General features: G+C 38.2%; 1 protein-coding gene across 1 annotated transcript in view; it reads right to left on the bottom strand.

Annotated features, from left to right (window-relative positions):
- LY75 (lymphocyte antigen 75) overlaps window positions 1-15,191 on the bottom strand; it is a 48,521-nt gene that overhangs the window by 17,566 nt on the left and 15,764 nt on the right. Inside the window, exons 14-23 of the mRNA XM_082313604.1 lie at window positions 10,983-11,064; window positions 10,333-10,404; window positions 8,793-8,916; window positions 7,880-7,915; window positions 7,431-7,606; window positions 6,309-6,373; window positions 4,978-5,054; window positions 3,764-3,900; window positions 2,604-2,709; window positions 446-606 (exon numbers count right to left, since the gene is read on the bottom strand). Coding sequence (XP_082169730.1) covers window positions 446-606; window positions 2,604-2,709; window positions 3,764-3,900; window positions 4,978-5,054; window positions 6,309-6,373; window positions 7,431-7,606; window positions 7,880-7,915; window positions 8,793-8,916; window positions 10,333-10,404; window positions 10,983-11,064 — 1,036 coding nt within the window. The remainder of the gene's footprint in view (window positions 1-445; window positions 607-2,603; window positions 2,710-3,763; window positions 3,901-4,977; window positions 5,055-6,308; window positions 6,374-7,430; window positions 7,607-7,879; window positions 7,916-8,792; window positions 8,917-10,332; window positions 10,405-10,982; window positions 11,065-15,191) is intronic.

Here is a 15,191-nt window from a genome sequence, read left to right as displayed (position 1 = left end):
CACTAAATGAAAAGATTTAATGCTTAAAATAAATGTTATTTGTGGGTGTGATTCGATTACATTTATTATGCTTCACCTTGCATAGCGCAGTGAGCAAAATACCCATCTATAATGGTTTACAGATGCATTCTAAGTGTAACTGAACCAAGAATTATTGATGACATCTTTTTGATGACTGTTTTCATGTAGTCTTTAAATTGCAAATAGAAGTTCCAGAAGAGTCATTAAACAGTTGTTTCAGCTTTTTTTCCTTCAGCTTTCAGTGTTTCTTATCTCAGTTCAGAAGTTGCCATCCAAATAAAGGTAAAGAGAGACCTCCATTACTGTCAGTCACCTTGTTTGCCAATTAAAACCACTAACTGGGGGATTTGGTCTGTTACTCTTTCAGTCAATATTCCAGATTTCTTTACTCAATAGTCAAGAGAAGTCAAAAGTCAGAACTTACATCCAGTGGAATTTTCCTTAATCTTCCTGTCAGGAGTGGGTGAAAGTTACTATACAACAGTCTACTCTCATCTATCCACTTGTTTTCCCTTGTGCTGAACAGAAACTGCAAACCAATCCAAATATCTTTTGGCATACCAGGAAGCAAGGATGTTATATAATCTGTTGGGCAGAACAGTTAGTGTACATATTGTGGTTCAGACAACAACAGTAAACATCTGAAAAAACACTGCACATAAGTAAGATAATGCAACCCTTGTTTGTATTAACCTTATTTTGCCAGCCCTTTATGATTGCCAAATGCTTATCATCCCTTCCTTCCATAAGATAACACCTTTCATGTTGATTTTATCTGAAAGGAGCAGAGTATTGGTATTTGTCCTCCAAATTCTCAGCTGAGGAGCAGCTAGTGGATTTAACCTGTTCCTCTCCCCACTACTTTGTATTCTTGCACTTATGTCCAAATTTCAGAAGCTGCTTTTCCACAGGTCTGCAAGATCTTCTATTGTGTCCCTGCAGAGATAATAGAAGAGCTCCCTCCTGCCCTCTCTGAATTGATGGAGGAAGTCTTATCTCCAATCTTCCTCTCCTACTGCCGTATGCCATAAAGCAGAAACATTTATTGGATTCTGGCAGAGTTTGCCCACCCCACCATGAGAGAAAGCAGGATAGGACAAAGGAACTCAGGTTTAGTTGGGAAAAATTGCAGCCAGGAAAACCTTCAATCAGACCCCTCTTAGTGAGCATTCTGGCAACAAAACAATGGGCCTCGGTAACCCCCCCAAGCACCAAAGGCATTCACTGAGCTTGTCTAGATTAGGAAGACAAATTGAAGCTATGTAATTAGCTACTGCTGACATGTCTTAACTATTGGCCACACGCCAGACTAGCCTCAGCCTATTTTCTGAGCTAGACAAAGATTTACACGTCAGAGCTATCCACCCTCCTAAAGCCACTCAGAAGAGCAGAAGCAGCCCATGGAAAGAGGCATGCTTCTTTAAGAGGACTGTGCCTTCTTTCCATGTAAGTGACCTCCACTACAGGGGGGAAAGAAAAACAAACAAGAAACAATAACAAAACTTCCATATGCACCAAACCAGACAGAAGATCATGCTAGGTAACATTTCAGAATGGCTATGCTTTTGCAATCTTAAAAGCATCCAAAAATACAGTCTCAGACATGTATATTCCTGTATGGTTACAACTCTATTCCTGACCAATAACAGCAGTAAAAAAAAAAAAAAAAAAAATCCCCATTCAGCTGCTGCCTGCAGGTACACTAGTGGCCTTAGTGGCCTCCCTAGTCCATTTTCCGTATTCCATTTGGCAAGAGGTTATTTGCTTATAAAGAAAACATGCACTGTGCACATTGCAGAATTCAACTGAGCTACTTCAGATATACCTGCAGAGCCCACTTAGCTATCTAAAAGAATACAGATGCAAACACAGCTGTCTCATTCAGCAGTTTACTGCTGAACATTACTTGCGGCCAACGTGAACGCATTTCTTCCTCGCTGCATTTACCTAATGACTCTAGTTTATACGACAGCTGAGAGGCAGGTCTCAAGGGTGGAACAACTCTGTGTTTTGCAGCCCCCTTGCCTTCCATCCCCCTAGCAATGTCCTGGAGAGCTTGCAGGTGGTTGGTTTAGACACAGTGCCATATGAAGCTGCTCAGCACACTTAGATGCAGAGGGTCCTATGTGCTCCAGCGGGCACTGCTTTTGCCATCTTGTTCCCACACAGACAGCTGAGCTTGCCTTGGAAGCAGCTCCTAAGGTGGTTTGCACAGTGCAAAGTCTACAGTCTCAGTTATGTTTTAACTTGCAAAGCATAACATGGGAATCTTCATTCAGTGGTGACCCTTCTATCCTCCTAATGCAAGGTTTTACAATTTTTTCTTTTTATAACAGGTTAAGATCATACAGAGAAGGTGCTCTTCGAACTGGCTCAAATGTTTGCTGACTGCATTTCCATGTTATGTTTCCAGTGATGCAAACAACAATAGACAACACATTCTTAACTGGTCTTGGATTTTTAGAATGCTCCCAGTATGTCTGTAGATAACCAAGTGATTTTATGCTCAAGTTCTTAAGCAGAATTATACTGAATTTAGACGAGAAGCTGCATACTAGAAGTACCCCCAGTTCACATCATACCTTGCTCAGCTTGATTTGAGATAGATGGAAGAGAGCCTCCAAAAGTTACACACTTTTCATTAGCTGCATTAAATGTTAAATATTCAGGTTTCATCTTTAGAAAACACTGCAAAATAAACATAATGAAATTGATTTTCATCATACCATTGCTTCCTAAGAAATAACTCGTAAGAAAAGGTTCTTAAACCAACCCTGAAAGCTCACTTCTCATTTCCTGCAGTAACACATAATTATTTTTCTCAGAAAGCAAGGGAACCGATACTACCTGCATGCATTTCTTATTAGATTCAACAGAACAGCTAAATATAAAATGATGAATAATCCCACTAACTCCTCATTCACTGAGGATTAGAATTCAGTAATTTTTAATTGGCTACATCAGGACCACGTACTGTTTTAAGAATGAGAATTCACACGTGAACTCTAAAGTCAGACAGGGTTGGGCCAGGAACCTGTATTGTAATGCATTACCTTTTGGGAGAAACTATATGGGAACTCAAAAGCTATATTCTGCAATGACATAAAGTAAATTTGCAAACCTTGGCGCAATGTAATGTGCAGATTTGATGCACTCTCCTTCTTAGGTACATAATAATGGCGGGCCAAACAACAGGAATCAGTCTCACTAAGACTTTAGATGACTGCCTTAAAACACAGTAGTCAAATATACTGTACTATGGCTTCCGACCTCTGTGGGTTCATTCTTAAAAGCTACTTCTAATTCTTAAGTGAGTTAAGTCCTTAAGGCAACTTCGGAAGCAGAGTGTTTGCCAGCTTGCTGCCTGCCTATGATTACTCAGCGAGAGAATCAAGATGCTTCTGCCACAGAAGCCTCCTCCTCTCCTTTTCTAATGCTTCTCTTCCTTCAAAGCAGAGACCAAGATTAGACAATACAACCAACACTCTTGGATCTAAACATGTGGTGATGGGAAAGCAAAAAACCTGAAAATTACTGCTCTGAAATTAAGAAACCATCAATCCTGAATAAGGGACAGAGAAGTGGGGGAGACGATTTTAATCGCTGCATATGGTTTTCAAAACCCACCTCCCAGTCCATTCCTGAACACAGAGGTTACTTCCTCACCTCTTTCAGCAGGGCACTCCAGCTTACTGGACTATGAAAAACAGGTAAGGATGATTGATCTGTATTATCTCTATACCTTATTCCGGAACTGATGCCAACCTTTAGGGCAACCTCCTCTGACTGGGCGGTAACTGGGATCATGCTTCTCTAGTAAGGAGGCATTATTTTTTTCACAGATGAAGGGCAGTTTCAGGTTACAGTTAACTGGGTAATCTGCAGAAATATAAGTTTTAAAAACCAGTTATGGTAATGCCTATCAGGCTTCAATTGCCATCCATACTTGATGACATGAGAAAGACCAATCTGAAGTGAAGTCCTTTTCAGTGCAACCACAGTGAAGTCCCATGCAACCTAAAGCATTAAAAGTGACAGCAGAGCAAAAGACAAATGTAAATTATTTATATCAGACAGTAATATAACATTCCTAAAGATCCAGAGTCTGATCCCTTACTTCCAGTAGTAACACTTCACATAGCCAGAGATAACTTCAAACAGAAAAATCATGAAATAAGATTTTGAATATGAGGACCAATCTCATATTCTAGCATAAAGGCTGTGGGACCCTCTTTGATCGTTAAAGCCAAAAGGAATCCTTTAACATCCATATGGAGAGCGCCTGGCCTGTACTGCTTTACACGACTTCTACACTAACTGGACTGGCTTCCTAGTCAAGAGCAATTTTTAGCTAATAGGGATGAAAAAAGTCAGCAGCATACAACAGAATAATGTATAATGTATAACATTTGTAATGTTGTGTAACGTATAACATTTTCATGTCGAAAAAAGGAAATAAGCAGCTTCAAGTACCACCAGGTGGCATTTCCATTACTTTGTGTACCTCTTCCAGTATGACTCCACTACTTAATGAAATTTGCATCTCTAGATGCATATGTGGTTGCAAGTATTCAGTCAAGCTCCTCTAACTAACACAACTCTAAGACTTAATTTCCAGAGCTCAGAATATGTAGCGTAAACTCAAAAAGGTAACTACCAAAACCAGATTTCACCTAATTAATTTATGTCACAAAAAGAGTGACCATCAATCATAAAAATTTGTCCTCTGAATTCAGGTTTGCCTCTGGTTATCAAGAAATATTATGATCGCTTCTACCATAAGAAAGAAATAAATGATTCAAAATTCAATCAGATTATCATCAAGAAGTCATTCAGTCCTAATTCAATAACAATTTGCATTCAATGTAAGAATTTGGGCAGAACAGTAATTACTTTTTAAAAAATTTTTAAATATAATAGTGACAGAGAGGCATGAAAGAGTAAAAACAACCTTACCTCTATACCAGTTCTTTCTAGAAACATACCAGCAATCCCTCAGGAATCGATCATGGAAGCGTGAAAATAACTGTAAACTGGAAACAAACATTTCAGAGTCAACCTCCAAGCCAATGTGATCTTCAAGTGGAAACACTGATAGCAACAGAGCCAGTGCAAACAAAAATTTGGGCTGGTAACTGTTTTAGGAGATGCCCTAGAACACTGAAAAGGACAGAGGGGGAAAACCTAGACTAGGAACAAATATGTGGTAGGTTCAGTAGTTATGTACCATACCCAAATTAACTGTGTTGAGGAGAGGTGCAGAACAAGGGTAGGGGGTTATTTATCACCATGCTGCAATCGCTGGCACATTGTCAGGACAAGCGAGGAGAATGAGCAATAGCCCCTGTTTTATTTTCAAAGTAGTATATTGCTACAGTATTTTGGCAAGTGAAGACTTTTCCTTGTAAGAAGCCCATGATCCTTTGCCACAGCCATGAATGGCACGATGCAAGGTTTGCTGTGAGTCATCTCAGCTCTACAGGACTATACTATAAGCCCTCCAAGATTCTGGCATTACCTAACTGGCAGAGTGATGTCTTAAACCAATTTCCCATTCCCTGTTCTCAGGTAGTTCTCAGATATCCTCAGAGCCAATAAACAGGGTTTTTTCCAGATTTTTTTTTTTTTTTCCCCCCAGTTCCCCAATTATTAACAGAATATGGAAGTGGGCTTAAAAATCCAGTAAAAGCATTTTAAAGATCAATGGAATACATTAGGCTACTAGGACCACAGATTTCAAGGATTCACATGAGAAGACTACGATGTCAAAGCCCAACAACCTGAAATCTAGAGGCTCCAACAGACAGATAGATTATGAATTCAGTTATTATTGTTATTATGAATTAAACACTTGTAATAAGAATAGAACTCATAATCTGGCAGCTAATTAAAATATTTCAATGCTTTTTTGAAATATACCCACTTCCTAATTGTATGCCCATTCCTAATTTGACAAACATACTGTCTTAACCAGTATTTGCTTTGTCTGAGCACTACACAGTCTCTCTCTATTTTAGGTACTCTATGGTCTAAGTTTAGCATGGCAAGAATAGGTGCAGGCACATGTGAACAAATGCGGAGAACAATGGTCACTGAATAATGCTGTATTGGTTTCTAGCTTAGTTCAAATTATTTATCTTGCTTCTTTGGGATGATATAGAAGAAGTAACCTTTTACAAATCTGGGGATAAAACATTTTCCTTTGGAAACTATTCTAGTTAACTATATTCCTAAAAAACACATCAAAAAAAGCTTACAATAAAGCATCCCATAATTATTCTACATACGGTGAATGATAGCTGTAGCCATAATCAATAAACTTCAGCCACCACTTCTGTTCGCTGTTTGATAACTGTGGAAATAAAGAACAAAAAACCCCAGTATTATCCCTCTACCAAGGATAAATCAATGACAAAATTAATTTTGATTTGAAATGTGCAGAAATTACTATTCTTCAGCAACAGGAAAGGATACAGTTCGAGACTGATATGCCAAGTAGATGGGACCCCTGCACCTACTAGAAAAAAAAGCCCACATATTCCACTGTGCTGGATAAAGCTACAGGAAATCTTGCAGCACTGTCTTAACTGTGTGCTAGATACATTATTCCTACCAAATTCATAGCAGGAACTCTACCAGACAACCAGGACATAGCTGCAAGCTGCCTAAAGCTGATGTGGTTCCGCAGGACTTTCCTTCCCTCCTCAGAACAATCCTGTTCTTCCAGCAGATAGCCTAATAACGAATTGTTCGTGAAAAGGCTAGAGATTTAGCAGGTTAAATCCTCAATTTCTCCTGCGTTGTACTTTCTCCTTCCAGGTAACTTCTTTTCAGGAGAAATTTCAAGAGAGTTTGCAAGCTGCTAATTTCAGAAAGTATTGTTGTCTCACAAGCAGTAGCACTAAGAAAGGTAGTAACAGAGGTGCTGAAACTTGAAATGTTTTGGTAAGATTCCTTAAAAGAATGTACTTTCATACTATGAACACCACAAACTCCTTTTGGTAACGGCTATCAGACCATCATGCATTTCTAATTAAATTCTCTCATCAGGTGAAAAATGATGTGCTGTCCCGTGCATAAAATTAAGAACTGGCACAATTGTTAGCGAAGTATTTGCAGACAGTGGGATGCATACATGGTGGTCTTGTTATGACACTTTCTCTCCATTTGGAGATAGGGTTTTTTTCCATGTTGTTAAGGCTACTTTTAAATTTAAAAAATTCTTTTGGAAGACTGACATTAAAGTAATTCTCTTTCAACTCATCTTTTCCTTTTAAGTACAATTAAAAACTATTAAGGCTAACAGGAAAAAAAGAAATTAAGGATTAACATTTTCTTATATTGGAAAAACTGGCAAGAAAATTTCCCTGTAGCGGAAAGTATCCGTTAGACAGATTACACCTCCTTACCTTTTCTATTTGAGATAGTATTGTCCTGAGTTTTGGGTAAGACTCCACAGAGGCTAAATCACTATCATTTTTTTGACAGTAGAAAATAGCTTCCTGAAAGCTCAGGTTTTTATCTGGTACAAACCACAGCTCTGCTCCATCAACAACAAGTGGGGCTCCATGAATTCCAATTTCATCTATGCAGAAGAAATATTACACGCATAAGAAATAAATTCTGAAAAACTCATGCTTCGTTTTTCTGAATGTAATAAGAAATTTCAATTTGACACTGGGAAGAGCCAACACTCCTTCTTGCATTCTGAGCTCTCTCAGAATCAAATTCTATCCGTCATGACCTTTGCTGGTATCAAACAGGTATTACAGCAGCAATATAACGAAACTAATAAAAGATAGTGAGTATTAACAACTATAGACACATAGCTGAAGAATACACAAAAAAGTCCATTTACCTGGTATGTACCACTCAGGTGTCTTTGGAGTGCTACCTGTCCAGAGAAAAAAAAGGAATAGTCACTTCAAGTTTGCCTTCTAAACAAGACTCTGGTCACCAATAATGGAAGTGATGTATTGTGCTCATGCTTCTCAGCATGCATGATGGAAAAAATAAAGAGAGAAGGAAATCATACACAGGCTTAATAGTTTAAAGTAAGCTGACGTAAAACTAATGGGAGTTTTGCATACCTCAGTCTTAAACAACTGTGGCTTTTTTTCTCCCACGCAGAATACAAGCAGCAAAGTAGTATATCTACCCGTATCTCCCCACAACAAAAAAGTTTCATCCCCTGAAATGTCTTTTAATGAGCAACCAAAACATAAAAGCCTACTGGATTACACCACTTTTCATAGTGCATGGAAAAACCTGGATCTGTGCAGGTATGCAATGCCATTCTTTTGTATTCCCACTCCTCTGCCTCACTACAATGAGAAACTAGTACACCAGTTTTACCAGAAGGCAGCTAATTCACCTGAAGTTGAAGCAAACTACTGTACGCCCAAGATGTCTGTGGTCATTTAGTTACAAATATCACTAGGAAAGATTAAGTAAAGTCCACAAATGCTGCAACTCAGTGACTTTTATCACCTCACCTAATAAGAAGCCGCTTCTCACTTCACGGGACAAGAAAGAATATGGGAGCAGCGATACTGCATCCTCCTCATGGCTATTTTCTGATGTATCTTTGAATATTCTAAGTGCACATCTGTTTTTATGTGACATAGGTGAGACATCTCACGTACTGACCTCTTAACAGTTCAGAAAGGAAATGATACAATATTTTTTGCAAAGTTTCTGTTATTGGGCAATAACGACAACTCAGTGGTAATAAACTTTTATAGGAATAAATGGATATAACTGCAGTTTACCTTTTGTTATCTGGCAGACCCATTCAAGTTTAGCTTCACAATCAAAAGGCTTGAAGTAAAATTCTAGGTCTCTGCCTTCGTGGAAATAAAATCTCCAAAATGATCGCCGTGAAAACTGAGAGGTCTGTATAAAAGTAGAAACAGAGAACTGAGTCAGTATGGCATAGGCCTCTGAAACGTGAAATGAAACTGTATTAAAAAGGTACTTTGGCAAAGTCAGTACATTTCACTGTGGTTTTAGTCCCACAATTTATTTTGCAAAAAATGAGCCGATACAACTCTTCCACTGTAACTCCCCATGCTAGCCAAGTTTGTGAAGCAATTAGGTAAAGGGTTTAAGGTCAGTCTATATACAAAAGTCTCTTCTTGCAATGTTGGCTCTTCGCTTTTTTGTAGCGCACAGGATCTCATTGATGCTTATTATTGAATTATCTGTTGCAACTTGTTGCCCTGAAATGATTCTCATTTCTGCTCAAAAGAAGAAACCATCTGAACTGGCACAGAAATAATCTTTCCTATTTAAGATTATTTCTTACAATCAAGCTTAAAACCTGACTTCACTCTTGCTGATCTCTCCAATAAGGAGAATTTTTTATCATTTAGCGAAAGAAAATGTCTATACCTAGCAGGTAGGGGAGGGAGGTTACTGTATTCACAGCGTCCCCTTCAAACTGCTCTCCCCTTGTCTAAAATTTTTAGTAACTTAATGCTGACAGCTTCTTGGCCCGGGGTCATCAACACAGGAGAAAAGAATGAAGGGAAATGGCTGTGAACAGAAGCAAAGGGATGCAACTATCCTTTCCCTCAGTAAATCCTAAAAGCAGAGGTGGTTCTAATTACGTTCAAAGAAGGGATGGTATTGGAATGATCTTATAAAAAGTCAGGTAATGCTTCAGAAAAGTTAAAGGCCATTTTAAAACTCATGCCATCAAGACTAAATTAAGCAATGAAGAACACAATAAGGAATTAAGCAGAGGCCTGGCATTTTGAATTAGAAACCAACACAGCACTTACAGTCTATTTCACGAGAAGGAAATACACACAAACACAAACACACTCTCTATCCTGGCTACTGCATTCCCCTACTTCAGATTCAAACATTTTCTTAATTTGCAGTTCAGAAAAAATAATCTAGATTTCTAAAGTTACTGGTAGGGCTCTGTCTACTGTTTTGTTTTAGACTCCACCTTACATCCTTAAGTGTTATGTATAATATACAAGAGATACATAGTTACAGAGAACATATACATATAGAGATACACATAGAGAATAGCATTATTCTTAAAATATTTTGTAGTTCAAAAGAAGTCTTATGAAAGGGTATCATTAACACAGCGCTTGGTTCAATGAAAAACTGCTTGAATAAGGGAAAATTGATAATAGGCGTAGATTGATAAAGGGAACACTAGCAACTTTGTCATTGTGCAAAGAAAACATCTCAGCAGTCAACCTAAATTCAATATACGGCTGGCAAAACTATTTTTTCCAAGTACTTCCATGTAAAAATATGCATGCTGTCGTTAAAAACCTTGAAACTAACCTTTAATGCAGCACAATCTCTTGTATCATATTCATCTTCCAGATAATCGAGTGGCATAACAACACTTGTTACCTACAGGATGGACAGGAAAAAAGAATCATTACTTTACGACTATTTTTGCTATGGTAATCCCCAGAGATAATAATTCAAACCTAGGATCCCATTACATTTATCACTATTAAAATATGTGTTAAATAGCAGTTACCGGATCAGTTTTGAGCCTGTGTACCTGTTATTATGGAGGGGGAGAGGGAAAGAACTCATGATTTCAGGAAAATAAATCAATTACAGTGAGGAAGATATTTTTGGAGAAGTCTAACATATCAAGGAGATGAAGTGATAAACCCTCCCCTCTGTTGTGGCATGAAGACAACTTGTTCTCTCCACCAGCTCTTTGATGTTTACTACTATATTGCTGTTAAAATATTTTAATGCAATAGAGACAGAAACCCAGTTAACCTTATTAAAGATATGTTTTTAATTGGAAATCTGCCTGGATAGCAGCTCTTAAGTGCACAATTTTCTTCTGAATTATTAATCTGTTGAAGGATCTGTCATATTCTAATTAAAATACTTATCAATTTACTTTCAATCCAGTCCAAGCTGAAACAAATCAGGACATGACATTTCCTGGTTAAAAGTTAACTTACGGGTTTATCATCACTCCATTGCCAGGTTCCCAAAGAATCTGGACTCCTTTTATTCATTCCAATCCATACCCATCTGTCATTGCTGTAAATAAACAAGATAAAATCTTAAGCCAAGTATATGGTTCAGCTCATTTAATAGAAAGACTGACCTATGTCACGGCATTACTTAGGATCAAGCAGCAAAACCAAAGGTTTACTACTGCAAGTTCTGGCAGTTGAAAGAGAAAATGGGTGTAAGGGCTAGGACCTCTTCTGCACTTTTCTTTAAGAAGCTCTGTAGGTTGTCTTTCCCTGACTACGGAGAAAACTAAATCAGACAACTCCTTTGTTTGCTGCGTGAACAATTCATCAGTTGTCACTGATATAAAGGTCTCTTTTCTACACTTTTCCATATTTTTTTTATATGTGCTAGTCAAACTGCAAGGTTAGTTTTGTACTGCAACCTCTACTTCTCAAAGTATCAATTTTGTGCTAAGTACTGAAGTTTATGATAATTCACTCCAATCCACTACCCTGGCCAAGAAAGGCAATAGACACTTTTCTGAATGATGGTATCAGCTGGAAGCAGCAGAGGGGAGAAAGACCATGAGTTTTCTATGAAATCACAGGCTACGTGAAACCCTGCTACAATAGAGCTGTGGAAAAGGCACTCTCATCAAGGTGGTCTGACAGTGACAGTAAAGTACTGATGCCACAGTACAGGGCTCTTGTAAAACTGCATCAGGAGTCCTATTCCATAAATTTTTGTTCTACCAAATACAGAGTAGGAATACAGGATATTTGAGGAAATTAGAGTTTAGGTTATTAACAAGAATTAAGGATTTTCTTGTCTAGCCTTGACAAAGAAAGACAGGGAAAGGATATAATTATTCTTTACAATATATTAGGAGACTACACTCCCAAGAAGAGGAGCTATTTGAGCAAAAAGGACATGGTGTCTGAAGGAAGAAGGAACCAAAACTCAGAAATAAATTTAGGCTCACTATTGGAAAAAGATGTCTGACCAGCAGAGGTCAGAGTTTGGAAAAGGCTCCCAAAAAAGTAGTGCTGACAAACTCAACAAAGTGATTTTAAGACAGAACTTGGAAAGTTTATGAAAATAACGTTATTACACGGAGGGATGGACTCAGACCCAGGCTTACCTGCATAAGCAATGTTATGAAATCACAGGCCAATGTCAAGAAATTCTTTGGTAAGACTGTGCCACTACCTTTCTGCACATATCACCATAAAGATGCTATATTGAGCCTGAAATGGCTGACTGTGCAGCACCAACAAACAACAGCTGAGCCCAGAGCATGTGGGCTAAGCACATGAAATCCAAGAAGGGCAACAATATTGTATTTGGTAGGGTTCCCATTAGGAAGAAAATCATCAGCCACCAACAAATCTCATTTGTGTTTTTTTCTCAACTCCAGTATTAATTTTCTGACATTGGTGCGATAGTGTGATCACACTAGTGCGATCTTATCATACTGAATAGTCTTTAGTCTTTTAATGATATCACTAAGGAGCCTTTAAAGAGCCTAAATGCCCCATATCACTCCAGAGGGAAAACTGTGAGCCAAACATTCACAGCTGTCAAGCAGCTAAGTGGCTTTTGGCAATTTGCCTTTAGGATTTTATTTTTCTGTGATTGTTCTTTCCAATTATGAACCAGACACTGCTTAACCCTCCCCTCTTAATTGTCACCTACAGGCTTAGTGTGGTTTAAGCAACTGATCATCACAGAGGAATAACTACTAAAAAGAAAATTTGAGACACTCATTTCAAAAGGATCTGCAGTAATTACCTGTGGAGCTAGAGCAATTTTTCAAAGTCTTTCAACTTGTATTGGGCTTTTAGGTAATAAATAAATTTAAAAAAAAAAAGAAAAAAACCAAAAACCAAAAAACAAACAAACAAACAAACAAACAACCCAAACAAACTTCAAGAACTTCTCCAGCTTATCTCCCAATTTACAATTACTGGCCTGCAAACATAACAATGTTTTCCAGCTGACTGGGCACTTACACATTAATGTACATTTTTTGCTTCTTTTGGAACTGTTCAGACATGACTGAGTAATTCAGTAACTGCCACACTATCCTTGATAGCACTTTTAAGCTTAGGTAAAGGCTTTTGATAACCCTCTGAAATTATACTATCACCTCACCACAGAAAAGAATTCTGCCAACTATTTAAAGACAAACATGAATTAAGACTCTCTATTGCAATTAAGCTTGCAGCAAGGAATTTGCTTGTACTTCAGGTATCTGTCTCTTCATTGCAAATTATTCTTTGAGCTACATTCCTGGAACTGCCTCTAAAACCTAAATTATCCTGAGTTTTAACCTAAAAAATAGGTGCCATTTGTGCTTTACAATGGACTCCATGCTGATTAACAATGAAAGACCCCAAATCTCCGGCAATCCCTGCAGAATACCAGTGGCTTTTCTCTCACACAGAACTAAAACTTGATAAAATTCAATGTTGTGTAGGAGTGGATAAATACAATTTAGATCAATGTGAAGGGAATACAAACCAGTAATTTTTCTACTGTCATACTCTAACTGCTGAAAGAAATTTTTCTGTCCCTTATGTCAGCTCCAACACAAGACTAAGAGCCTAAGTGAAGATACTGTGGCTTGTAATTCAACCTAGTTCTTGACAAGAGGTAACATGTGTACATCTGGGCCAACTCCCTAATGGTGCACTTTAAGGCACCATTTAATTTTAGGCAGTGCTGGCCTAAAAGTATATATGAAGCCCATTTGACCCCCTGCTCTTCCCTCTGTATCAGGCTACTTGCACTAGCTGAATCCCTATCCTGCTAATCACCTATTCAAAAGAGAAGCTGTATTATTGCAATTACTACGACTTGCAATCTCAGCTTTATTGCTGCTTTGGCCAGTGTGTTGAGCATAAGATCAGTTTTTTATTGCAAACTCAAGTGTTAGCAAGGCTTTCTAGATTCAGAACAATTGCAGCAGCAGAGCTGTGCATATAAAAGGCAACCGATTTATTTCCAGTAAGGTGTCTCATTGAAATGTTATTTCTAACCAATCCAAGCTGTTACTCTCCTTGCATCCAGCATCACTGCCAACAACAAGCTGCAGAATGCTCACAAAAACAATCCTAAAAGAATGGAAGTAACTGAACTGGATGTGTTCTGCCTGTATCATGTCCCTCAAAGTGAACAGAGGTTATCTCCTATTTCTTTCAGGCAGAGGAAGGCTGGCAGGCAAATTTTCCTTTCCCTTTCCAATGGCAATCGCCCGCCTTGGCTGGAGCAATTCTAGCTCTTATTTGCCTCTAAGGTGGAATCCGAGTAAAGAACAGAATGGACTAGGCAAGCTGCCCTTTTCCTGGTGAACCAAACTGACTTTTGCTAGCATTTAAAAACAAACAGTTCTCAATGAGTCACCAGAGAACTGTGCAAGGGGAAAAAAAAACGAAACCAAAAAAGCCAAGGTGTGGCTCCTTCCCCAAGCTGAAATGAGTGCACTGAATGAATAGTTTAGGTCAAAGTTTGCACTGAGTAAATGCAGGGAACATGGACAAACTGCATGCTAGTGCACTCCCACAGCTAATCACATCTAACATTATCTTAGGATGATTTCTCCCAGTTACCTAAATTATTTGTTCTTGGTGAAATAATTCACTTGGCTTGTTCTCTCCATTCTCAAATGAGTTTATTTTCAGACAAGCCACACTTCACTCTTGATCTCCAAAATACTTTATATAATCACCACCTCTGAGTAATTTAAAAGCATAACTAACTTAAACATTTCATTACGTTATCCAAACAAACGTTATTTAAGAGACTTTGGGCAATATCAAATATGTAGTATTTCTGTTCAGGAAGTTCTTCAGTGCTTGAAAAGGGTTTAACCCAAATGAAAAGACTGTGTTTTGGGTTATATTTGACACACGCAGTTACTGCAACGCTGACTGCAATGTCAATTTATACTGGGCTCAATATATTGCCCCTTATTTACATACCGGGCTCAATATATTGCCCTTTATTTAAGTTCTGGTAGAATAATACTGAGGTACTGGGACTTCCCTTCTTCCAGGCTAAGTTTGAGTTTTCTGAAATATGGGAACTGCAGTAGCATTGTGTGTCAGCTGACTTTCTGGAAAGACATGAAAAGTCTCCACCTTTAAACTCCTAACACAAAATGGCCATTAACTATAATTAATACCTCAGACAGTCTGCAAGCAAAA

The sequence above is a fragment of the Platalea leucorodia genome (genome assembly GCF_965183815.1).
Source record: "Platalea leucorodia genome assembly, chromosome: 5".
NCBI classification, from domain to species: Eukaryota; Metazoa; Chordata; class Aves; order Pelecaniformes; family Threskiornithidae; genus Platalea; species Platalea leucorodia.
This window is presented reverse-complemented; position numbering and strand designations above follow the sequence as displayed.